Raw genomic sequence first — 24,400 nt, 5'->3', positions numbered from 1 at the left:
CAGAAACACCTTTGTAGCAGTGAATGGTGCTGAGATTAAAACTATCCCCCCTATGGTGGAGGACAAGGTTGATGTCAGTGAGTGCACTCCATTCTTCGCTGGAATGAAGTACTGCACTTCCCTGATGTACACTGATGCTTACAATTATGAGACCCCCTACTTCCCCTTCACCGGAGACAGCAAGTAAGTGAAAGCCCTGAAACTTGTAAAGTGCTAAAGACAGCATTTATGAATGGAATGCCTTTTAAATTGTATTGTATTTAAGTCAAATCTAATCGTAAAATGGATCTACCACTCAGGTTGGCTGTGGAGCTCCATCCTACTGGTGAGGTGACTGAATATTCTGCTACCTTCACCTATGAGCTCGTCGCAGAGGATGAGGAGGTTGACACCGTGAAAATGGTCCTGATGGCGGAAGGTAACAAGATTTAGCAAATAATTATTTCAAAGCTACATTAAATATATGATATGGAATTTCTCTGACATTGGAGCTGTTGAAATGTGGCGCTTACAGTGCAGGCACAGTTTCTTCTGGAACAACACTAAGAAGATTCATTAAAAAAAAGATTCCACAAGGATTTCCCTTACTATTACGTCAACATGTTAGAGCAATATAACTTTAGTCTATATAGTCAAACCTAAATAAAGCAATGTATAACTACTTCGCTACTACGGCAATATTTGCATCTGATATTGAATGCTGATTGATAGGTACATACTCTACACAATTTGTCATGAACTTCATTATAACTGCATGTAATTACCTATCATTACCATTACCAGGTGCTGGTGAGGCCACAGCAACTGTGAAGTACAACAGGAAGCAGAATGTCCTCACTACTGACTTCCAGATCCCTGACTACGACCTGGAGGCTGGATTCAGGCTGGGTGTCGTTGACGCCAACACCAAGGGTAATGGAGCTTACGCAGTCTCCTTTGACCTGATCAACAAGAACATCCCTCAGCTCTCACTGGTTGCCCTCGCCAAGTAAGAAATCAATCAAAACATGAACTTGTTCAAATCAAACAAAATGTATCATGTTCAGATTTTGTTTTTATTATCAGTATACTCTATCAATGTTTGGTGTGAGACGATTAACTCATAGGTTTCCTCTTCTTAGGGTGGCAACGATGGAGGATGCTATGCTGCAGCTCCAGTTTCTGGTTCCCTTGATGAAGGCTGATGCCACCCTCAGAGCCAATCTGAAGCGTGGTGAGACGCTGGAATTAGAGCTCACAAGTGACATCAAGCTCCCAGAGACCACCTCACTGCAGAAGATTGTCTTGAAATATGGTAGGATATGATTATTACATTTCTCTGTGTCATAGAATCCTCCGTTATGTTCTACTATTGCACCCAAATAGATTTTCAATTAATCACAGCAGTTACCTTGGGTTCATTCCGTTAACCAATTTTGCTTTCCTGAGTCACTCACCCCAAATATTAATTTATTATTTAACTGCAAAATGCATCTTGCATCTTCTTTTTTTAACATTATTCTATGTGAAACTAACATAAAGAACTGTTTTTAGATGACAGCAAGATTGAGGCTGAGGTCAAGTCTGAGATGAACTCTCAGATCCAGAAACTTCTCCCCAATGCTGAGGCAGTTGAGAGGATTATCAATGAAGTTCTTGATATGCAGGTTGGACAGACTGAAATGAAGGTCCGTCAATTCCTCACCAAGTCTGTGGAGGTAATACCTTACCCATAAAACCCTTTATCCTTCACTTCAACAAGAATGGATATGTTTAACACATTGTACTGAATGAATGAATGAATGAATTATTTTATGTAAGTGTCATGCCACCTTGTGGCCCATCCCTAATGGGATTATATGACACCTTTTCAGACAGTTACAATTTTCAAAATTGTTTCATACACAAATAAACAAATAAATATATATAAACAAATGCCGACCGAACAATACAATACAAAACAAAACATAAAGTACATACAGTATCCCCTACTGGCTGTACAATGCTTTTTTCCCTCAAGTCCCAAACTTTCTCCAAGTAGTTTGCCAGTTTAAATACATATTTTTCAAATAAGCAATTAATAAGTTGTACTAATGTGTTCTTTTAGGCAACCAACAACTACATGGACAAATATGTTTCTGATATCCCATACATCACTTACATAAGGATACCTGCCATGCCTGAAATTACAATGCCAGAGAAACTTTTCTTCAATGCGTAAGTAAAAATGTTTTGGTCCAAAAATATAAATTGACACATTTTATTAGCCAGCCACGAGAGTATGAATAAAGATGTGTTCATATAATGTTATATATATAATTATTTTTGGCAGTGAGGGCAAGGCTTCTTACAACTTCAACAATGAACGCTTCCTCATCGCCATCCCTCTTGGAGGAAAGTCAACAACAGCTGACCTGAACTTCCCACCTGCCCTGGCCACCCCAAGCCTGTCACTGCCCCAGTTTGGCCTGGAGGTTGCCTCCATTGAAATTCCCCTCCCAGAGCTGGTTGTCCCTGAGACCATTTCTGTTCCCCTCTTTGGAAAGGCTGAGGTTTCAGCTAAAGCAAGCACCAACCTGTATGAATTAGAGGTCTCTGCGGCTCTCGGAAAAGACGCTGATGAAACACCAAGCTACTCAGCCAAGTTTGAGATGGAGGGAACTTCCCCAGTAGACATCTTGTCCCTCAAGGTGGAAGGTAAAGATTTTCTTTAAGAATGATTCAAATCAGCAATAAAAGATAACTTAAAGCTTGATTTTCAGTTGTTGTCTGATGCTCACAAATGCACTGTATTCCCTGTTTCAGGCTCTGGATTGCTGGTTGGCACTCCAACTGATTCTCTCAAGGCCCACATGAAAGCTGCTGTGACCCATAAACTTCTTGAAGCCAGTGTGAGCATCATGGAAGTTGGAACCTTCACTGACAAAATCAGTGTCAAGTCCAGCAGCAAGATTGTAGCAACAAGTCCTCTTGGCCTGCTTATTGAGCTAGAACACACTGGCACAGTTGGCTTCAATGCTGAAGAACTTTCTGCTGATAGCAACCTTGAAGGATCCATCAAAGCTGGACCCATCTATGGCAACACCATTTCTACCCAGGCTTTCACCATCTTCCCATTCAGGCCAGAAGCAAAGATTGACTCCTCTCTGAAGATTGATACCACCATTCTTAAGGCTCAGAACACCATTGCAGCCACATTTGTCAATGGTGAGCTCAGTGTTGTGTCAAACACTAATGCTTTTGAGGACATCCTGACCCAAGCTGCAGAGCTCTCCTTCAAGGACAACAAACTGGCCCTGACATGCGATACCAATGCTATTGTACTTGGCATGAAGGCACGCAACCTGGCTGAGGCCTCTGCTGGCACAGATGAAGTCATCATCAAGATGGAGACCAGTGCTGACAACTCTGAAAACCGCATCTACTCCATGCTTACTGCCACTCTTGATGTCAATGGCCTGGTTCTAAGCAGTGATGCTAATGTGAAGCTCCTTGAGAATGAGGCTGTTCAGAAAACTACTCTGAAAATGAATAAGGACTTGGCTGAGCTGTCCATTATCAACAAGGCTGAACTGCCAAGTGACATCAAGGTCGATAATGCCAACACTCTGACCATCACTCTTTCTAGCCTTGACTTCGACACCAAGGCTGAGGCCATCGTCAGTGAGTATGCCACTTATACTCATGATATCACCATTGCCCTGAAGCCCTACACCGCTACTGCAAATGTGAATAACAACCTGAAAGTGCTGGCAGCCAATATCATCAATGAGGTCCAGTTGAAGGCAGAGCTTTACAAGATGGACCTGACTGGAAGCCTGAAAGCCACCTATGGTGAAGAGGAGATCAAGCACACTTATGAGATCAATTATGCTGACATGACTGCCAATGCTAAGTGCAGTACTACTGGAAAGGTCTTTGGAACCAACATGAACCAGAACACCGAGCTTGAAGTTGTTGGTCTTGCTGCCAGGCTCACCAATGATGCCCGCTTCAACTCTCAGCCCATGCGCTATGATCACACCATCCGCACTAGCATCATTCCTTTCGACTTCAACCTTGATGCCATGTTCAATGCTGATGGTGACCTGACCCTGTATGGCAAGCAGAGCGGCCAGCTCTATGGCAAGTTCCTCCTTAGGGCACAGCCCCTGGCTCTTGCCACCTCACATGAATGCAGAACTTCAGTGACCCAGCAGCTGGACAATGGATTTTCCCTTGAAACCACTGTTGACAACAAAGTGGATGCATTGCTGACTCCTCAGGAACAGAAGTTCACAATGATGCTGAAATCTAAGATGAACAGCCATGCAATGAACCAAGAAGTTAATGCCTACAACAATGCAGAGAGGCTTGGACTAGAGATGTCAAACACCCTCCTTACCAGCCTTCTCAACACAGATTCCAGTGAAAACCAGGAGTTTTCCATCTCTGGCTTCCTTAAATACGATAAGAGCACTGAGAGCCACATGATTATGTTGCCTTTCATTGAGAATTTCCCAGCTCTCCTTGAAGACATCAAGGTTGTGTTTGTGAGTATGGCAGAAGCACTGCAAAACTACATCAACAATGAAGACATAAAGGCTAAGATCGAGGCTATTCCTCAGTATGTGAGTGACTTTGTTTCCCAACTGCATATTGAAGACAAAGCAGCGCAGCTCAAGCAGACCCTGATTGATTACACCCAGGAATATGTTATCACCATTGAAGAACTGGAATCCTCCCTGATGAACCTTAAGGTTGTTGTTGAGAAAATCCTGGCCGAAGTTGCTTCCCGTGTGCAGGACATTATTTCTGCTACCAAGGAAATGATTGCAAGTGGCACCTTGTCCGAGAATGTCATCAAGAGACTGAACCAGGAGCTGAATACCTTCCTTGACGAGTATAATATCAGGGATATGATTGTTGCCGTGGTTGATGCCATTGAAGAGGTCATCAAACAGATTGACTTGCAGAAGCTAAGTGAAACTAGCCTTTCCTTCCTTCGTGATCTGGATATTCAGTTTGATGTCAAGGCTAAGCTAGAAATGGTTGTCAGCAAGCTGAAGGAGTTCATTGCCAGCTTTGACATTACTGAGTTTGCTGAACAGCTGAAAACTTACATTTCATCCCTCAACCTGGATGCCTACGTTCAAGAACTGATGGCACAGTTTCCAACAAACCTCTTTGGTACAACAGTTGAAACTCTCAAAGAATTGATCCAACAGTTTGACATCCTTGGAAAATTCAACACACTCATTGCTAGACTCAGAGAGTTGATTGTCAAGTTTGAAGTTGACCAGAAGGTTGAGGCCGTCTTGGAAAAGGTTGTGGAGCTCATCAAGCAGTTCAAGATTGATGAAACTGTCCAAGTTCTAGCTAACAACCTGAAGGCCATTGACATGCCTGGCAAGATCATGCAGGTACTGGAAAATGCCATCAACTATCTGAAGGCCACAGAAATTAAACAAGTGATTGAGCAAATTAATGTCTACCTTGACACCATCGTACAGCAGCTTAAATCTTTCAACTACAATGCTTTTGCTGATGAGGTCAACCAGATGATTTCTGCTTATTCCTCTCAAGTAAATGAGCTGATCAAGGCACTCGAAATCCCTCAGAAACTTGAAGCCATCAGAGAGTTTGTCAACTTTGCTTTGTCTACTGTCATGAACTACCTGGAGCAGCTGAACATGACATACCTCCCTGCCCTGCCTGTGATTTCACTCCCTGAGATCACCCTTCCAGAGTTTTCATTCCCTGTCATCCCTGCAGTTCCTGTTGAGAAGCTCATTGAGACTCTCCAGATCCCTGAGTTCAAGCTGCCAAACATCCCTACTGAGCTCTTGGTGCCAGGATTTGGAAAACTGTATGGTGAGATGAGAGTCAACTCCCCCATCTACAGTATCAGAAATGTTGCTGAGCTGCAGAGTGCTGTTGATGGTGAGAATGCTCCTCAGGTGACAGCATTCGTGACCTCCCAGGCAACATCTCCCAGCTTTGAGATTCTCAATTTCAACCTGGATTCTACAGCCCGCATTGCTGTCCCAGAGGCGCGCCATGTGATTGTTGCTGAGACCCTTAAGTTTACTCACTCTGTTCTTGAGCTTGAGCACCAGGCATCTGTAACTCTTAAGGACCTCTCAGCCCAGGCCTCAGCTAAGACCACAGTGAAGGCCACCACTTCACCTTACACTGCTGAGCTTGTGAATGAAGCCTTCTTTGCCACTGCAGGTGGTTTGTCTGGCACTATTGACACCACATACTCTCACATGCTTAACTTCCCAATCATTGGCATCACCAGTGAAACTTCTCTGACCCAAAAGGCTGTTGCACGCCAGGAGGGAACCACCATTACCCTGACTGTTGGAAATGAGGGCACTGCCAAGTTCAACTCTCATGATGGAGTCCACAAGAGTGACCTGCTCTTCACCATCAATCCCAACATTGCCAAGCTAACATTCACTAGCGATACCGACACAGCTCTTCTGAAGATGAAACAGACCCTGAACGCTGATTCTGTCACCCTCAGCTATTTCAAGTTTGATGCCCGCTCTGAGGCAGAGGGCCCAGCTGTCAAGAACAGCCTCCTGGTAGCATCTGGAAATGTCAACCTTTATGATATGAAGATTGAGCTGAAGGCAACCCATGACACAGAGCTGGTTGGCACACTCAGTGGAGTTCTGTCTAACGCAGTCAACATTGTCATCCGTCCCGTTGAGGTTGTCTTTGATTTCCAGAACAAGGGAAACACAGTGCTGGGATTCAATGATGCTCTGATTGCCAAAATTGATCTCCAGAATGATTACTCAGCTACCTTCAAATCTGACACCCAAAAGATCAAAACTGTTGCTCTGGCACGTCTCAATCAGTACAAACTGTCCTACAGCGTCACCATTGACAACAATGAGAAGGAGATTGGTATCTTTGCTGATGTAGATGGTGAGGCTAATCTTGACTTCCTTGCGACCCCCATCAGCATCCCTGAGCTCAATCTGCCAATTTACGACATACGCACCCCAGCCATCAGTGATCTGAACTTATATGAACTTACTGGTCTGAAGAACATCTTGACCACCACAGAGCAGCATGTTGATGTCGCTACCAAGATTGTGTACCAGAAGAGCACCTATGCCCCTCTTGTTGATGTGATGGGTCTGATCCAGATTCCCTCTGTAGGTAACCTGATCACAGAGCTGTCCTTTAAGTCTGCCATTATCAACCTGAATCTTAATGCTGGACTCTACAATGAGGAGGATCTTGTGTTCCGTCTGGGAGCAACAACTGCCTCTGTGTTTGAGAGCCTGAAGGCTAAGCTTGATGGCACCACCAGCCTGACCATCAGAAGAGGAATCAAGCTGGCAAACTCCCTGTCCCTTGAGAACCCCCATATTGAGGGTACCCATGACAGCACCATCAGTGTGAATCCTGAGACCTTTGAAGCTGCTGTCTCTGTAGCTACTGTAGGCAAGATTGCCCTGCCAATCCTCAACCTGGAAGCCAACCAAAACCTGGTTGCAGACACCAAGACCAAGGCAAATGCCGTCTCCACCTTGAAGCTGAAGGGTGATTTCAATGTGCCCATCATCAAGGCTGTTGGAAAGGCAGAGGCAGAGCAGAGCCTGAAGCTGGAGGGAACATTTGAGGATGTTTCTATGGAAACAACCACCATGGCAAATATTGAGGGCACAGTGTTTGAGGAATATCCACTTTTGGTAGCACTTAACAATGAGGCTAATCTGTACCTAAATGCTGATGGCCTGCGCTCCACAATCAAGGTTCTTGGTAACACCAGATTCAACCAGGGGGACATCAAGCTCCTGGAGATGGATCTGGATGAAAGCCTAGCTATTGAGGCCTCCCTTAGCCGTGTGTATGCAGTGCTGAAGATTGCCAGCAACAACGAGGCAAATGTCATTGACTTCAACACCAAGGGAAAGCATATTGTCCAAGCTACAGTGGACCTTGCACCTACCTCTTCCTTGACCGCTGATATTGAGATTGACATGTCTCAACCAAGCAGCCTGGGTGAACTCACCATCTTTGAGAAGACCATTGTTGAGCTGACAGCCCCAAAGCAGAAAATCTCTGCCAATGCCAAGATTGTAACTCCAGTGTACACCACAAGCCTAGCAGCTGAGTTGGAGGGTGATGCCCCTGTCTTCAAAGTGACATTCAAGTCCACTGCTACCTCAGTCTTTGTCATCTTGGATTATGACCTTGATTGTGAGTGCCTTTTTTGTCTTCATAAAACTAGATGTGACTGCTATGTTGTATTAAATACATACATATTACTTAGTATTTCAAATGTAATTGCTAATTGTAAAACATTTTGCTTCCAAAGCTGCCATCACAGTAAGCTATGAAAATGATGGCTTGAGCCTGACTGGCAATGCTGTGTTGACCCATGCTGACCTGACCATGGACATTCAGCATGTCCTGTCCTACTCTCTGAGGTACCCACTTTTGTCTGATGCGTTTTGTCTGATTTAGAAGTAGTTGACAATTTCAGTTGTTCCTAGACAATTCAAACACTGACACATTGTTTCCCACAAGGTAAATATTCCATACTTGTTCTTACTTAAGTGTTTTAGCATTCATTATGGATAGCTTGTCCTTTAATATAGAATGTTTCTAATGGCCATTTCTATATTCAGTGACTCCCGCCTCACCTTGAACATGGACATCACCAGCCCCACCTTCACTGATGCAAGCTTCCGCTATGCTGCCCTCACAGATGGTATTAGTGCCTCTGTCTCCACCCCATCAGCTGGCTTCCTTGGTCTTAAGTTCCAGGGCAGAGTGCCATCTCAGATGAATGCCAGACTTTATGGTCGTTATGCTGTGAGTATATCATGTTTATAATTTGTCTGAATAATGAAACAAATTGCCATGATATTTGCATCACTTACCTCTGCATACCAAGATTGTAAAGCAAGGCTAATGCATTCAATGTATTTGTCTTTTCGCCAGTCTGCTCCTGAGGATGATGTGGACATCTTCATCATTAGAGCTTCTGCAAAGGATGGCGATAAGACGAATTTGAATGTTGCCTTCAACATGGAGGCCCCTGAAATCATGATCAACGGACTAAAGGAGAGGCTTCCTGCCATCGTCTCTACCCTGAACGACTTTGGTGAGAAGTATCAGCTCATTGGACACGTCAGCGGTCTGAAGAGTGCCATCGTCAATCTGGTTGAGGAGACTTACACCACCGTCAACAACCAGGCCCCAGAGCTCAGCCAGCTGTCCATTCTCTTCAGAAACACGGTTGTTCAATACCAGAAGACTGTCCAGGTCTTCCTGGATACTGCTGTCAAATTCCTGAGGGAAACCCAGTTCAAGCTGCCTGGCTCTGATGAGATGACCACTCTCCCCGAGGTCCTCAAGAAACTGACCAGCACCTTTGCCACTGTATTAGAGAAGGCCATCCAGATGATGCTTGTTAATGCTGAGCTCACTTTCAACGCCATGGTCGACATGTTGAGCAACATTCAGGTCACCATGCCCATCGGTGATGTCATGTCCGGAGCCCAGATGATCGACCGGCTTAGAGATACAGTGAAGGCCCTCCTTAACCAGGTTGTGGATCTCGTTAAGAACATGGAGAGCCTGGACATGATCTTGGAGAAGCTGGGCGAGACCCTGAAGGCCATCGTTGACAAAGCTCAGGAGTTTGTTGATAACAGCCTGAAGTCTGACACCCTTGATGCAATTGCCATCTACATCAATGCTTTCTATGGCAACCTTGTCACTCTGCTGAAGAAGGTCATGGATCAGGCCAACAACGTTGTGGATATGGAGCATTTGAATGGCACCATTGATTACCTCATGGAGGTCGTTAGATCTGTGGTGAGCCTGTTAAGCAACACCGTCTCTGAATTCCTGCAGCAGGCTCCCGCTGCGTTCCAGGAGTACGTGAAGGTTGAAGGAGGAAGGCTCGAGATCGACCTTCCATTCTACCTCCTTCAGTGAGCAAATATCACAGACTAAAACCCTTCCTTCTAGCAAGAATGTTGGACATTTACAGAAGCTGTATTTAAAAATATGCATTGCACTTGTGTTTCAATTTAACAACCGGTACTGTATCCACAGTCCCACTTACTGTATCTACCGTTCTGCAATATGAGTATGAAATAAAATCTGTTTACTATTTAATATTGTGTGGCTCTTTTATTGTCATCCAAAGGTCTTCAGTATTGAATCAGACTATCTAAATGTTGCGTAGTTTGAGCCAGATATAGCTTTCTTGTGTTTCTGTACATCTGTGCTATAACACTGCTTGTCTAAACACGATTACATATGAACAAAAGCAAATGTATACTGGCTTTAACCTATATTTTGTATCTAACTTTTAAAAAGAGCATTCACTCACATTACTTGCCCTCCTCACTTAACTGCATACTGTAGTACGTAATGCTTTGCTGTGCAATATGTGAACATTACACTGTCCTCATTGCCTACTATAGTTTACACAGTAGGGGGCAGGATCAACCACCTATAGTTTACACAATAGGGGGCGGGATCAACCACCTATTGTAACGGTGTGGACAGTGTCATGGTATCTGTCCAACGGCTCTTTAATCCGAAGCACCATTGGCACGACAGCACACATTATTACTAATATAAGCCTAAAGCCTAACCTTAAATTCACACCAACCTAACATTTTTCTGACTATTGGTGTTTCGGAATAATGGGATGTTGGACCAAACTGCAGGCGGGCCCCTGAATTGCCCACTTTTGAAACGGCTCCATTTCTGGAAGAGAATGTGCCATTAATTTACTCGATACATATTAGAAAATCCTTCTGTATATACAGCTTTAAGCTTTGAACCAAGCCAACCAACTATGAGATAATAAAATATTTGATTATTGAAAACCAGATTAAAATAATTGAAAACAGTATATAGGAACTACTCATCCCCTAAACCATTGTATAAACCATACCTTTCCATAACAATATTTCAATTGGCTTCTTCTTAAATGTAATCATTGTCATTATTATATTGTTGGTGTCAACTACAATATACTTTTAGTTGACTTGTAGTGATTTGTGACAATGATGTACAACCATTCTTTCAGGCTAGGGGTAGGCAACCTTAGGCACGGGTGGCACCATTGGCACGGGGGAGGGGGTAATCACTGGCACACTGGCATAAGTGTGAGAGAGAGGATTTTTCTTTTTAAATAATTTTTAAAAAATGTAGTCAATTTAATTAAGTCCCCTCGCATCTGTATGCATGCATATTACTGCCCGCAGCCTATGTTATTTAGTTTTGTGTAGCCTACAAGTTGGACCATATGTGGCCAAGTCACACACCAGATCGTAATGATTGCACTCAGTTCTGGCACAACGATGGCAATGGCAAAAAACGCGGCAAAGCTAAAATAGACTCTTGGGCATTCCAGCCCTCATGGACAGACAAATATAGTTTTGTTTGCTGAACATCCAGTGTTAAAGGTATAATGACATTCATTTTCACTTTTTTTATTTTCAATGTTTTATTTGGGGTTTTATGACCTCAATTACACCCAAAAAAACTGAACTTAAAACATTCAGTGGATTTTCTGTGGTCTGGGGTTTTCTGAATAATTAGGCTGAAAAGTAATCTGAGCTTGGCCCTTCGACAGTGAGGTCACTGTCGAATAATCCCGCCCACTCTCCTCCTCGCCCCTCCCCTCCCCTATCCTTTCCTTTGGGGGGGGCGGAGCAGAGGCGATGATTGACAGGCAAAATCCCTCACCAGCGACACCCGCAGGCAAAGATTTCTTTTTTCATTGCAGTTGAAAAGGCTTTAGAAATGTGAGAGAAAAACACCTGCCATTGATCACTGGAATGGAATTTTCACTTAAAACTTTTTGTACACTTTTGAAGGACCAGGACAAAGACTTTGAATGTGGTGTAAAAGTGAATGTCATTAAACCTTTAAGAGCCACTTTGAGACTAAACTTGAGGAGTCTTTCAAAGTCAAATAAGATCAAGCAGAGAAGGCCGAATCAATCAAATGTGATGTGTCCACGTATGCAAACTCTGATTGATGCATAATTCAATTAAATCTTTATTTCAGACCCAGGAAGATCCATATCACAATTAAAAAACAACAAAACAGAAAGGAAAATACAAATAAAATACAAAAAACCCAGATTGTTCAGTTTTGTGTTTTATGTGCGCCAATGGTTCCACAGTCTAGAGGAGAACCTGACAGAACTGTGTGTATTGTCCGTTATTGACAGCAAAAGTAATTTACTGACACAGATGCCCTACCCACATAAACCTATACATGAGGTTTTGTAGCACAGCAGAGCAGGTACCCCAACACTAACAAGCATCTGGCTTGCACTGGAGCTTTTTGGAGCTCTCAGCAGCAGCCTCATGCAGTCATTATAAACCACTGTGAGTTGTCTGATGCCGTCTTGTCTGTATCATAGACTGTGGGGTCTGTAGCGACACCAAAGGTGGGCACTATACAGTGTTGTACAAAAGGTGTAACTCCCTCCAAGCACAGACAGACACAAGTGGTTTCCTTGCTACTGATTTATTGGAAGGCGACTTCAAATCCCTCCAAATCCACCGTGAAAACTAAACAATAAACATAAAATAAGAATGTTACAAAAATATTATATATATATATATATATATATATATATATATATATATATATATATATATATATATATATATATATATATATATATGTAAAATAGACATTTACCAGAGTAAAATACAGACAGTACAAGCAAAATATAGACAAACAAATACCTCATTGGCTGCATGCTACACAAAAAGGGAGTACTCTAGAAAGTGTCTCTTGTGACCAACACAGAATGACATTGACACTTCAAAATAAAAGCATGACTACAACTTGACTCAAAAGACATGAAATATACATAAATGTGACTTAGAATACTTCTTAATTATGAACTTGGACTTTAGACAAATAACAAATTATTATATGACTTATAATGACAGCAGTTACAAAAGGATCTAATTCCTGTTCTCCCTGTACTTTTATTATGTAGTGTTGTCCTAGTGTTTTCCTGTTGTGCCTTGTTGCCGCTTCCTGTCTTGTCTCACCTGTATGTAATTGCATTTGTAGTTCACCTGTGTCCTGTTCAGTCTCAGCCATTCATGTGTTGATTGTAGTGTTGTTTCACCTGTGTCTAGTCTTTGTGTATTTAAGCCTCCCTGTGTCCGTTGTTACATTGTTCGATTGTAGTTGTTGTCATGGTATGTCATGCCCTTGTACGTCCTAGTTTGTTGCCAGCCTATATCTTGAGTTTGATAATAAATGTTCTGACTGTCAGTACTGCCTCGTGTTCTGCATTTGGGTCCTACCAATACCTATTTGTGACAGGAAGTAAGTAATGGGGCTAGCACTTAGCGCATAGCAGTGGGGGCACCCCTCCATTCCTAAACCCCCCCACTCCTACACCCCCCCATTCCGAAACCCCCCCCCCCCCACTCCTACACCCCCCCCACTCCGATTTTTTTTTTCGGAATGGGGGGGTGTAGGAGTGGGGGGGTTTTGAAAACTTGGAGTAAACCCTGCCATTCCGAAAAATAGATATAACTCCTATCTATCTAACTTTTTTTTTTTTTTTTTTTGTGGGGGGGGTTGTATATGGGGCACCCCCCACCACCCCCCCCCCCCCCCCCCACAAAAAAAAGTTGTGGACTACAGTTGGTTTGCTTCCACAATCCATAATGATGCATAGATATAAATCCTATCTATCTATTATTTTATTTTTTGCTGGGGGTTGCATATGGGGCACCCCCCCCCCCCCCACACACACACACACAAACAAACAAAAAAAGTTTTTTTTATTTTTTTATTAAAAAAATAATTTGTGGACTGAAGTTGGTTTGCTTCCACAATCCATAATGATGCATTTTCGAACTAAATTAATTAGGCTATCTGCACTTCCACCATGGACAGACAGCTAAAACAACTCACTCACATGATTCACTTGAGCTGAGCCCTGATTCAATCAGATCTACATCCTCTTCTTGCATGAAATTCTTGGACGTCGGCCAGCCAGAGGTGGGCCCCGGACTGGGATGCGAGTCAAAAAATATAAAAAAAAAATTAATAATAATAATATTATTTTTTTATTTTTTATTATATATTTTTTGTGGGGGCCCCCTGAGGTTGGGGGCCCGTTTCAATTGAAACGGGTGAAACATAGGAAAGGCCGCCACTCTATCTATCAGTCATTTTCTCCCCATAACAACCCGCCGACGTAGTCGATCCTTCATGGCACCAACGTCAATTTCCGATCCATCGACCATATCTGCAGTCTTCTGGCGCGGCTGTTCTAAATCTATATCTAAATATCTATCTATCTATCTATCAAACTATCTATCTCCAGCAATGTACCGCTCAACAACATGTTGTTCAACAAATAGCAGATCTACAAGCTCACAACAACTGTTATTGTGAGCTTGTAGATCTGCTATTTTCAAATAGCGTATGTATAAAATATGTCTGAATTGGTTAGTGATTCATATATATCTGCCATGTGTAGGATTATTATAATTATTATTATTATATTACAATTAAAGTAAGCGCATCGGTTAGTGTGATTGAGTGCGCTTCCACGGCGTCTGTCTGTCTGTCTGTCTGTCTGTCTGTCTGTCTATCTGTCTATCTATCTGTCTATCTGTCTATCTGTCTATCTATCTATGTATGTATCTATCTATGTATCTTGTAGATCGATCTGTCTACAAGCTCGGTTATTGTGAGCTTGTAGATCTGCTATTTTCAAATAGCGTATGTATAAAATAGGTCTGAAGTGGTTAGTGTATGGTTCATAATATAATAATTTATATCAGACAGACAGACACACAGACAGACAGACAGACTGGTTCAGTCCATTAATGTTGTATTCAGAATTTAAAAAAAAATATTATTATTATTATTATTATTACCCTTATTATTATTATTATTATTATTATTATTACTACTACTATTACGCTATTATTATTATTATTATTATTACATTAATGTTGATGTTCTGTCACAGCTCACTGTTGCGCGCACGTTGATTGACGGGTCAGTAATCACGTAGGCCTACTCAGAGACGCTCACATGCTCAGGTTTCTCAGATGTTTTGTCGTTAAATAACCCACTTGTCTCAGGGGCACGGTGGCGCAGTCGGTAGCGCTGTCGCCTCACAGCTAGAAGGTCCTGGGTTAATTTCCCGCAGGGGACGCTGTGGGCGCTGGGGGCGTGTTCTATCCTCCGCGTCATCAGTGCCCATACCCTAGGTGGGGTTGGCGAAAGGGCCTTTCTGTGTGGAGTTTGCATGTTCTCCCTGTGTGTCCTAGGGTAGGTGCCCTCACAAAAACATGCAGTAATCCTGGTCACTATACTGCCTCCCCCTGGCCAGCCGGGGCGCCTGATGGAGGGGAAGGGAACTGGTTGGAATAACGTGTTCCTTCCACGCGCTACGTCCAACCAGGGAAACTCTCCCCTGTCAGGTGATGAGAAGGTCAGTTGGCTGGTAAAAGTACCAATACTGCAATGTAGAAATAGGCCTACTCTGTAACATGTAAAAGTCAAGAATTTCAATTTTAGTAAAAGTATTCTACAAAGCCCAAGTATTGGTATCAAAATGTACTTAAAATACCAAAAGTAAAAGTACTCGTTATGCAGAAGGTCCCATTTCACAAGTTTTCAAATGTATAAAAATCCTTTGAATAACAGATCTACAAGCTCACACAATACAATTATTTATTTGATTTATTTGACGCAGAGAGAGAGTGTGTGAGAGAGAGAGAGAGAGAGCGCGAGATTTGTGAAGCTGTTGCATTTGACCAATGAAATGAATGAACCTCTGGATACCTCCGTTTGAAGATCGCGCAAGAATGAACAGCTAAACTGTTGATAAATAGATAGATAGATAGATAGATAGATAGATAGATTTAAATTGTAGGCTGTGTGGAAATAACTGCAGTGTGTATGTAGTAACGGTAACAGCCAGAATAGGTGGACACCAACAGCCGCGCCAGAAGACTGCAGATATATGGTCGATGGATCGGAAATTGACGTTGGTGCCATGAAGCCCCATACCATGAAGTCCCATACCGACCCGCCGACGTAGAATTAATTCATGACTGATAGATAGAGTGGCGGCCTTTCCTATGTTTCACCCGTTTCAATTGAAACGGGCCCCCAACCTCAGGGGGCCCCCACAAAAAAATTATAATAAAAAATAAAAGAATATTATTATTATTATTATTTTTTTATATTTTTTGACTCGCATCCCAGTCCGGGGCCCGCCTCTGGCTGGCCGACGTCCAAGAATTTCATGCAAGAAGAGGATGTAGATCTGATTGAATCAGGGCTCAGCTCAAGTGAATCATGTGAGTGAGTTGTTTTAGCTGTCTGTCCATGGTGGAAGTGCAGATAGCCTAATTAATTTAGTTCGAAAATGCATCATTATGGATTGTGGAAGCAAACCAACTTCAGTCCACAAATTATTTATTTTTTTAAAAAGAAAAAAAAAACTTTAAAAAAAAAAATATATATATACATTTTTTATTTATTTTTTTGTGCAGGGGGGTGCCCCATATGCACCCCCCCCCCCCCCCCCCCCCCCGCAACAAAAAAAAGATAGATAGGATTTATATCTATGCATCATTATGGATTGTGGAAGCAAACCGGGCTGGGGGCAGCAAGAATGTAGACTTCTTTTTCATGTGATAATGTGGCGTCTGAGGTGAAGGCTTATGTGTGACTATTGTCTTGAGGTGATAATGACCACTGGCTGTTGGAGTTTAGAAGTAATTCACACATTAACTACTAAACAATAGAGTGGTTATTTCATTCGGCGACCACGTGCGCACGTACAGTACATACATACATGCACCACCAGATAGGTTAAAAGTAACAAAATCTTAGCTTACTGTGTCAATGTGATGTATATTTACAACAACTGCTTGAATAAAGTAACTCCATTGCAAAATAAAAAAAAGAAACTAAACCATGTGCAATGCACGGTAAAGTCAATGGTGTGAAGGTAGTTTTTACCAGCTTGCTTGAAGAGCTAGCTGGTTTTTATTCAGTTGGTGCAACTGGTCAACACATATTGATCATTGGCTGTTCTTTAAGCCAATGGGGAAACTTTCCCATACTCTGAACGTTGGTGTTGCGTCATCACATTCTCTCAGGTCATGGCATCAATTCCAGCAGAGTTTGGGGATAGCAGTTAGCACAGCGGTTCCCAAACATTTTTGACCGTGCACCCCCTGTTACCTCCCGACCTAGCTGATGCACCCCCCAATGCCCAACATAAAAAAAGGCAACAGTCTATTCATAGCCGCACTAAAGGCATCAGTCTTAATCCAATAAGAACACATACCAAAGTGCAGTAGGCCTCTCACATTCACAAAAATTGGGAGAATAATAATATGAAACCAAGTAAACATTATGTTCGCCTTAGCGAGCCCACAAATAACTAGCTATCAATCGGCAGCAGTGAGCAGTCACCACATGAAAGAACAAAATGAGAATGACATGTATACGCTCAGAAACAGATTGGCCAAAAAACGAAAAACTTTCAAGGATTTTCAAGTGCAGTGCAGGAGGTTTGGCCTGCAGAAAGAGAGAGCGAGGGGGCTGAGAGAGAGGGAGAGAGAGAGGGAGGAAGGGAGAGAGATAAAGAAAGGTGTGATTATTCTAGTAGGTCTGAGATTAATCATAATTTATTTTTTTAATTTCTTTTGCTTGGGTTTGTGTTGTTTTCTCTGTTATGTGGAGTCATGTTCTACCTGCGTTTCATTTAAAATGAATATATTAAAACCAGCAGTTACCTTGTAGTAATAATAATATTGATGGTTAATTACTTACCCACGTTAATGCGACAGGTGGGCCTGCATCTGTGCACAAAGCTCTGCGAAGTTTGGTGCAATTGAAGAAGTTTAATGCGCAAGTCCTTCTCGACATCCTCCAGTCTTTTTTTTTATCCCACGATTTTGTAACCCATTTTTTCACCCAGTGCCAATTGCCTATGTAATCCTGGGCGCTACTCTCCCTCTGCCAGCCTAGGGAGAGCCCAGACTGAGCTCATGCCTCCTTCAATGCATGAGGAGTGAGCCGGCCGCTTCTTATCACCTGACAGGGGGAGTTTCCCCGATTGGACGTAGCGCGTGGAAGGAACACGTTATTCAAACCAGTTCCTTTCCCCTCCATTAGGCGCCCCGGCTGACCAGGAGGAGGCAGTATAGAGACCAGGATTACTGCATGTTTTTTGTGAGGGTACCTACACTAGGGGACACAGGGAGAACATACAAACTCCACACAGAGAGGCCCTTTCGCCAACCCCACCTAGGGTATGGGCACTGATGACGCGGAGGAGAAGACACGCCCACAGCGTCCCCGGCGGGAATTGAACCCAGGGACTTCTAGCTGTGAGGCGACAGCGCTAACATCCTCCAGTCTTTGGCGATATTTTGTCTTCACAGCTGTGAGAGCAGAGAATCCAGCCTCGCATAGATAGGTTGTGGAAAAGGGCATTAAAACCCTCAAGGCTTGCTTTGCCAGGTCGGGGTATGCTGTCATTGCCTTGGTCCAAAAGTCCACAAGTGACTTTCGTTTGAACCACAGCAGCAGCGCTCCATCAGATGACAGGTCAATCAGCTGTTCTTGCTGTTGTAGTGACAATTGTGGGACAGGAGGGGAAACTGCAAATGGGTTGCGAATCCACGTCTGAGATGCATCCATAGGTGTGAAATATTTCCGTAACTGCTCAGCGAGTTGGTTGAGATGTTCTGTTATTAGCGCTTTTACAGGTTCACCCATGACAACTTCATTTCCCTCCAAGAATGCATGAAGTGAAGGGAAACACAGGAGAATAGGCTATTCCCACTCACACAGCAAGCCCAGAACCGTAGCTTCTTTATCATGGCCTCTATCTTGTCGTGTGTGTTGAACAATGTAACACTGACTCCCTGCAAACCTAAATTCAGTTCATTCAGAACTAAAAATATGTCAGCCAGAAGGCAAGATTCTGCAGAAAATCCTCGTCATGCAGTTTGGAGGCCAAATTTCATTCATTCATTCATTCAACCTTTATTTATTTTCTCTGGGATACATTGAGGGCAGAGCCCTCAATTTCAATGATGCCGAGATTACAAGCATAGTACAACAGTGTAAATAATAATGATGAATAAAAAACAACAGGATAAACAAGTTATAAATGTGAAAACAACAAAACAACAGAATTTAAAAAATGAAAACGGTTTGTCTTCAAAGAATTGTTGAAGTTCATGTCGCAGTTCAAAGAGCCCTGTCAAGACTTTGCCTCGCGACAACCACCGCACCTCAATGTGCAAAAGCAATGCTTTATGTTTGCTTCCCATTTCATTGCACAACACAGTAAACAGCCTTGAATTTAGCAGACGAGCTTTGATGAAATTAACTAGTTTCACGGAATCATGGAGGACTGAAAGTAGATCAGCTGGCATGTTTTTGGCAGCGAGGGCCTCCCTGTGAACACTGCAGTGTAACCAGAGAACGGATGGACAGACTTTCCTGATGTGAGCTATAAGCCCTGTATGCTTCCCTGTCATCGACTTTGCCCCATCGGTGCCTATTCCAACACGTGTCCAGTCGATTCCAGTGTACGTCATAAAGGCATTAATCAAATTAAAGGTTTCTTCTCCTGTTGTTAGGGTAACAGGGGCCGACAGAACAAAATATCCTCCTTCACCATTCCTTCAAAAAGGGAACGAATGTACACCAACATTAGCCAGATTTGCCACATCTGTGGAATCATCTACTTGGAGAGACTAAAACTCACTGTTCTTCATGCGACTGACTAATGTAGCCAGGATGTTTTCGGACATCACATCGATGCGTCGTGACACAGTGTTGTTGGACACCGGGATCATGTCCAATCTTTTTGCTTCTTTCTCTCCAATCATACATTCAACCATATATTTGGCAACTGGCAGGCACACGTCTTCAAGTGTGTGAGGTAGCCCCTTTTTAACAATTCTGTAACTGGCAAGATAAGAAGCTTTTAGTGCCTTTTTGGTAGAGCCACCACATGAATGAAACTGCAGTTTTTTTGGCTGACTTTCAACTCCTCCAATTTTGATATGCAAGGGGTTCTTTAGTTACTTCGGCATTCCTGGTTAAGTGGCAACGTAGATATGAGGGCTTCATGCTGATGTTAGATAGGAATAGGGTGACCGTATCCTCTTTTACCCGGACATGTCCTCTTTTGGGGGGCTGTCCGGTCTGTCAGGGGGGGGGGTTTATAAAATCCTTCAAATGTCCGGGGTTTTGAGAGTTTGGGTACCGTGTACTCACTGTACTGTATCTGTGTATCAGTAGGGGGGGGGGGCGTATCTTAGCAACGATGAAACTAACTCTCATTGGTCGTGTCATGAGTAAATGAGCCAAGCTGCTGAGCAAACTTCGAGACGCCAGGATCCTAGCGTTGCCATGTCTGCTTATTTACCTCAACTTCTGGACAAGATTTGGCTTGTTTTTCTTGTTTGTTTTTGGAGGTATGTTTCCTTATTTCTCTCACGAGACTTGGCAACACTGCTGACAGGCTGAGACACACTCTCACACACACACACACACACACACACACACACACACACTGGACAGCACATACATCGCGCTGCCTGTCATTCATTGAAAAAACCTCTGAGATCTACACTTCATGGAGTACATTTTTTGTACCGAATTAACCGAATTAAGGTAACAAAAAAAACTAAAAAGTAACAAACCCGAAGAAAAAAAAACGAGCGCGCATGCATGCGTGAAGTGTCCTCTTTTTGGGAATTCAGAATATGGTCACCCTAGATAGGAAGTCACCGCACATCACACACTGGGGATCTGGGTGATCCACATCACCAATCCAAGTGAAGCCCAGACACAGATACTTTTCATCATATTTCCTTTTTCTTATTCCAGTCTCGTCTCTTTTATCCCGTTTTATTGATGGAGGGCCTGGCTGTTGTGTCTGTGCCCTCACATGCCCTTCTCAGTTTCCCCGTGTCACTGTCATTGTCACTCTCTGTCTCCACTCCAACGCTGCTCTCAGCTTCTCTCGGCTCTAATTCCTCCTGTCCTCTTTCATTACTTTAATTAACTTTAGATTCACCACGTCCACCTGACAGTTTCCCTGTTTTTAGCCAGTTCTGCATGTTTGCATATAATGCTACGCTGTCACAATAATTGCGTGCCGGACCCGGTCGCACGCCTGTGGACTTTTGGCAGGAAGTCAAGTGCATTTTGGGTACATGATGCATCTTTTTGGACGGCAAGCGCAAGCGGCCGTCCTAGTGAACAGATATCAGGCATCTGACCAAAAGGGGGAGTTAACCTCCGAAGCTATTTAAAGAGAGGCGGGCGTCGGTGAAAAAGGGGCGGGGTTTGGTAAGGAATGCTCTCTTTGTGGGAAAAAGGGGGCGGGTTTGCTAAAAAAGGGTCCGGAACGCGTCATCATTGCTTGTTTGCCACCGATTGGTTGCTGCAACATGGATTCATGCAGGGAGACGCCGCCTCTTTGCTCCGAAAAATTTTGAACCGCTGCCATTGTTGTCACAGGCACTGTGGAGAAGTAGACAGACTATGGAGGCATCAGAATTTTTTTATTAAATTATAGAATGCACCAAAACATTAATAAGTGTCTACTTGAATCTATCTAAGCCACAATAAAGTCCCGATTTTATTTTTTATATGTTTTGGACATATTTAGCATAGTTTCAGGTGATTTTCTGTGATCCTGTGTTCATTTAAGAGCATTGAAATGTCACTGAATTACAGAATGTACCTAAAACATTTAAGTGTCCAATAAATATAAAGGTAATTTAGATAAAGGTCCAACTTTATTTTTGATATTTTTTGGGGGTTTATTTAGCATAGTTTTAGATGATATTCTGTGCACATTTTCTTCATTTAAGCACCACTGAGCTCCCCATGCCGTCTCACTCTCTCTCTCTCTCTCTCTCTCTCTCTGTACAGCGTAGCCTAACAGTCAGTGTTGGGACGTAACGCGTTACAAGTAACGCGTTACTGTAACGCCGTTATTTTTTTCAGTAACTAGTACTCTAACGCATTCTTTTTTTAATCCAGTAACTCAGTTACCGTTACTACATGGTGCGTTACTCCGTTATTTTTTATATAGTATTTATATATACAGCGAGGCGAACAGTGACTGAGAATTGTACTTAAGTAGAGTACTTGAGTAAATGTACTTATTTACTTTACACCAGTCTGTGTTGCGGAGACCCGCTGTGATCGGCTTTGCAAGCTCTCTCTCTCTCGCTCTCTCGCTCTCTCTCGCTCTTTCTTTCTCTCTCTCTTAACAGCGTGTGTGTGTTTCTGGGACTAGTAGTAGGAATACCACGATAACGCAATGGTGATTATGAACCACGTACCCAAACCCGTTAAAGGCTGCTTTTCCCAAGCTGAAATCTGCACTTAAACTGCAAGGCTGCAATGTCAGGAAAGTTACATGACTCACTCGCCCAGGTGGTGTCAATAATAGGCTACTAATCACCGTAATCGTAACAAAATTCAGAATCACAGCGCTGCCTGTTTCGGATTCCGCACGTTAAAGTATATTAATTCATTTGTTCGTCTATTTATTAACTGCGTCTGCTACTGCAGTCCGGTATCAAGAAGACTCACTCCAAAACCAACTCACCCCATTGCTAGGAAAACTCACTCCGGAAAACTCACCCCACAGGGTAGGAAAACTCACCCCCAAGATTTTCGGGGGTAGGAAAACTCACCCCAGGACCTGAGAAAACTCACTCCGGAAAACTCACCCCAATGGTTTTTAACTTTGTGAGCTTTCCATTTTCACAGAATGCTTGGGGTAAAACTTTTTCAGTCATCCGCGGACTTCTTTTTTTCGCCGATAAAGTATAGTTTTGGACCATGACGGAGGCGCGCCGACTCAGCAGACCTTGAGGCTGAGGAGTTGCGCCCGAGCGCCTCCAGGCGCGAGTGCCCGCAACGACCAGCCGATGGTCTGCTAGTCGAATCAGCGCCGTCCGAGTTATGTACCGATAGGGACAGAATAGTAAATATTTTTGGTGGGGACTGCGTTTGCCCCACTGACTGCGTTTGCCCCAACTGCCACTCAAAGTGACTACTGGCCAATCACAGTGCGTCTCCCCCGGGGTGAGTTTTCCAACCCCCGGGGTGAGTTTTCCTACCCCCGGGGTGAGTGTTCCGGAGTGAGTTTTCTCAGGTCCTGGGGTGAGTTTACCCACCCCCCGGGGTGAGTGTTCCTAGCTCCGGGGTGAGTTTTCCTTTTTGAGTTGGGGTGAGTTGGTTTTGGAGTGAGTCTTCTTGTATTCCAATCTAGACGTGGTGGTGTCTCTGCTGGCGTTCGGTTCGTAACCCAACGTGTGTTACCACAAAGAGAAGAGGAAGATTCTCACCACAGAGGGATGCAACGCTTTGATCCACAAATCCTCCGTCAACTGTCCCTTCAGCTCCCATGAGTCCTTACTTTGTCCAGTGAGAAGGTATGGAGGCATGGGTTGGTGGGTGTGTGGAGGGAGGGAGGGAGGAATGGATGGGTGGATATTATATATATATATTTTTAAATAAGTGCTATTGAACACTCTCGTCGTCTGTGTGTGGGCTTTACAAATATTGAACCAATGAAAAGTATAAAAAAGTGCTTCTGACTAAACCTGCTAACTCCATTGGATCCTCAAAAACTCCAACTTCGGAGATGTCGTTTTTACCATCATTGATTAGAATGACAAAGTCAGACGTAAAACTTTAAGGACCACATTAATGGTCAAAAACCCACTTGAGCTTTATATTACTAAAGTGATGATAATATAAGGACACATTCGAGTATCATGTATAAAGTCACCATGCCAACTTTGATGAGGCAGTATTGTGTCGTTTTATTTTCATTTCCTGAAAAGTTAATCTGCCTGACAGCAAAGATATAATATTGTATGTAACTCCAACTTCTACCTGCCTCTGAGAACTTTCAAATGCACATTATTCTATGACAAGTTGAGACACAAATTAGAATGCCACCAAGATGAATCCCTCCACTAAATGACATTGAGTTCTATAGCTGTGTTTGGAATGCATGCAATGTATGTAATATCTATGCCAGCCTGTGGACATTTTTATTTGCTATACACAGACTGTGTGAGCACTCAGGTCATGACAGTGTGAGAATATAAAATGTGAGCTTTGGCTTTAAATTGCCACTGCAGTCGTACAGAAGAAATTAAACAACAGCATTTCTAAAATTGTACAGTGTATGCCAGCTTCAAGGAATGACTCTGACTGTGTAAATGTTTAAATCTGACTCCAGATCAGAACCAGGGCCATCTCAGCTAAAGGAATGACATTGTTCAGTCCTCTACAGCTGCTGCTGTTCGCCTCCAAGAAGATCATGTCCAATGGAGATGTGGTGGAACTGGATGACTGGTGA

General features: G+C 43.1%; 1 protein-coding gene across 1 annotated transcript in view; it reads left to right on the top strand.

The window, feature by feature from the left end:
- LOC308102895 (apolipoprotein B-100-like) overlaps nucleotides 1–24,400 on the top strand; it is a gene marked incomplete at both ends in the record, with an annotated part of 33,138 nt that overhangs the window by 4,916 nt on the left and 3,822 nt on the right. The window contains 14 exons of the mRNA XM_080452748.1: nucleotides 4–183; nucleotides 300–418; nucleotides 784–988; nucleotides 1,122–1,294; nucleotides 1,534–1,697; nucleotides 2,087–2,196; nucleotides 2,312–2,676; nucleotides 2,785–8,184; nucleotides 8,303–8,414; nucleotides 8,616–8,802; nucleotides 8,932–9,929; nucleotides 12,146–12,198; nucleotides 23,357–23,454; nucleotides 24,281–24,396. Coding sequence (XP_080308874.1) covers nucleotides 4–183; nucleotides 300–418; nucleotides 784–988; nucleotides 1,122–1,294; nucleotides 1,534–1,697; nucleotides 2,087–2,196; nucleotides 2,312–2,676; nucleotides 2,785–8,184; nucleotides 8,303–8,414; nucleotides 8,616–8,802; nucleotides 8,932–9,929; nucleotides 12,146–12,198; nucleotides 23,357–23,454; nucleotides 24,281–24,396 — 8,280 coding nt within the window. The remainder of the gene's footprint in view (nucleotides 1–3; nucleotides 184–299; nucleotides 419–783; nucleotides 989–1,121; nucleotides 1,295–1,533; nucleotides 1,698–2,086; nucleotides 2,197–2,311; nucleotides 2,677–2,784; nucleotides 8,185–8,302; nucleotides 8,415–8,615; nucleotides 8,803–8,931; nucleotides 9,930–12,145; nucleotides 12,199–23,356; nucleotides 23,455–24,280; nucleotides 24,397–24,400) is intronic.

The sequence above is a fragment of the Gymnoscopelus braueri genome (assembly GCF_963280865.1).
Source record: "Gymnoscopelus braueri genome assembly, chromosome: 16".
NCBI lineage: Eukaryota > Metazoa > Chordata > Actinopteri > Myctophiformes > Myctophidae > Gymnoscopelus > Gymnoscopelus braueri.
This window is presented reverse-complemented; position numbering and strand designations above follow the sequence as displayed.